We start from the raw sequence: 1,220 nt of genomic DNA, 5'->3' as shown, positions 1-1,220 counted from the left end.
TTTGATACTTAAGTACAAAAAATGTCAGATACTTTAAGACTTTTACTCAAGTAATATTTTTAGAGAAGACTTTAACTTTTACCAAAGTATTTTTATGATAAGATACTTGTACTTTTACTCAAGTAATATTTTTAGAGAAGACTTTAACTTTTACCAAAGTATTTTTATGATAAGATACTTGTACTTGTACTTAAGTATCACTTTGAGGTACTTTATACAACAGTGGTTCCACAGAGCAACATCTCCATAAAGTGTGTGACTCTCAAACTCAACTATTTGTTTTCCTACAGGGAGCATTCGGGGGAGAGCATCCTCTACCTGTGGGTGGAAACAATCAGAGACTTTATCGTGGAGAGATCCTACAGCTTCGAAGCAGGTGAGGTGTGAACAATGAAAACTGAAATTCATGCCGGAGGCCACACCTGAGCAGGTCACCTGAAATGCTGCTCACCTTTATACTGCTCAGTGTTCAGTTTCAGCCTGCAGGCCCACCTCTGCAGGGGACCAGATTTCAGAGAACATCTCGTGTTTTTGTACTTTGCTTCCAGAGAGAGAGACTTTTTGTAGTGTTGAAAAACATCTATCTGAACTGTGGCTGAGTTTTTACTCATCGGTTCAGGTCTTGTACCTGACAGTTTATTGTGCAGTCTGCCTTTCAAAAACACAATGAATGTAGAGAACAGAAACATGCTTTTTTAAATTCATTCATTCATTTCATATAAAAATAATTTTATACTAGGGCTGTGAAATTAATCGAGTTAACTCTGATTAATTTTAGTGCTGCATGGGCATGATTAAAAATTTAAATCATGATTAAAATTTACCTGGATAAATAAAAGTTAAATAAATATAAATTAAAAAAACTCCATGTGTAACACATTATGTTCAGTTTTTTTCTTTTTGTCTTCTTATGGCTTATTTTATTTTATTTATTTATGTTTTGCTGACAACTGTGACCTTAGTATCTATCTTTCATTCATCATGTAGAACTCATTTGGAATTAAAATCCTTGAATTCTTGATTTAACCTCATTATTCTGCACAAAATTTAACTGACTCAAATATGTTTGGAGTATTTTTAGATCCTGATTTTTGTTTTTATGCAAGCGAGGTGATATTTTCATGATTTATTATTGTTGTATTTCTTAAGAACCACATTTTTTTCAAAATAAAGACATTAATTAATAACTCAAGTAATTTATTTTATCAAAATGCAATAAA

The 1,220-nt window shown here is 32.0% G+C and overlaps 1 protein-coding gene across 1 annotated transcript in view; it reads left to right on the top strand.

Moving 5' to 3' along the window:
• LOC106511039 (protein IMPACT) overlaps positions 1–1,220 on the top strand; it is a gene marked incomplete at both ends in the record, with an annotated part of 11,765 nt that overhangs the window by 1,948 nt on the left and 8,597 nt on the right. Inside the window, 1 exon segment of the mRNA XM_013999780.1 lies at positions 291–376. Coding sequence (XP_013855234.1) covers positions 291–376 — 86 coding nt within the window.

Source organism: Austrofundulus limnaeus, unplaced genomic scaffold, assembly GCF_001266775.1.
Source record: "Austrofundulus limnaeus strain Quisiro unplaced genomic scaffold, Austrofundulus_limnaeus-1.0 Scaffold2466, whole genome shotgun sequence".
Classification (NCBI taxonomy): Eukaryota; Metazoa; Chordata; class Actinopteri; order Cyprinodontiformes; family Rivulidae; genus Austrofundulus; species Austrofundulus limnaeus.
This window is presented reverse-complemented; position numbering and strand designations above follow the sequence as displayed.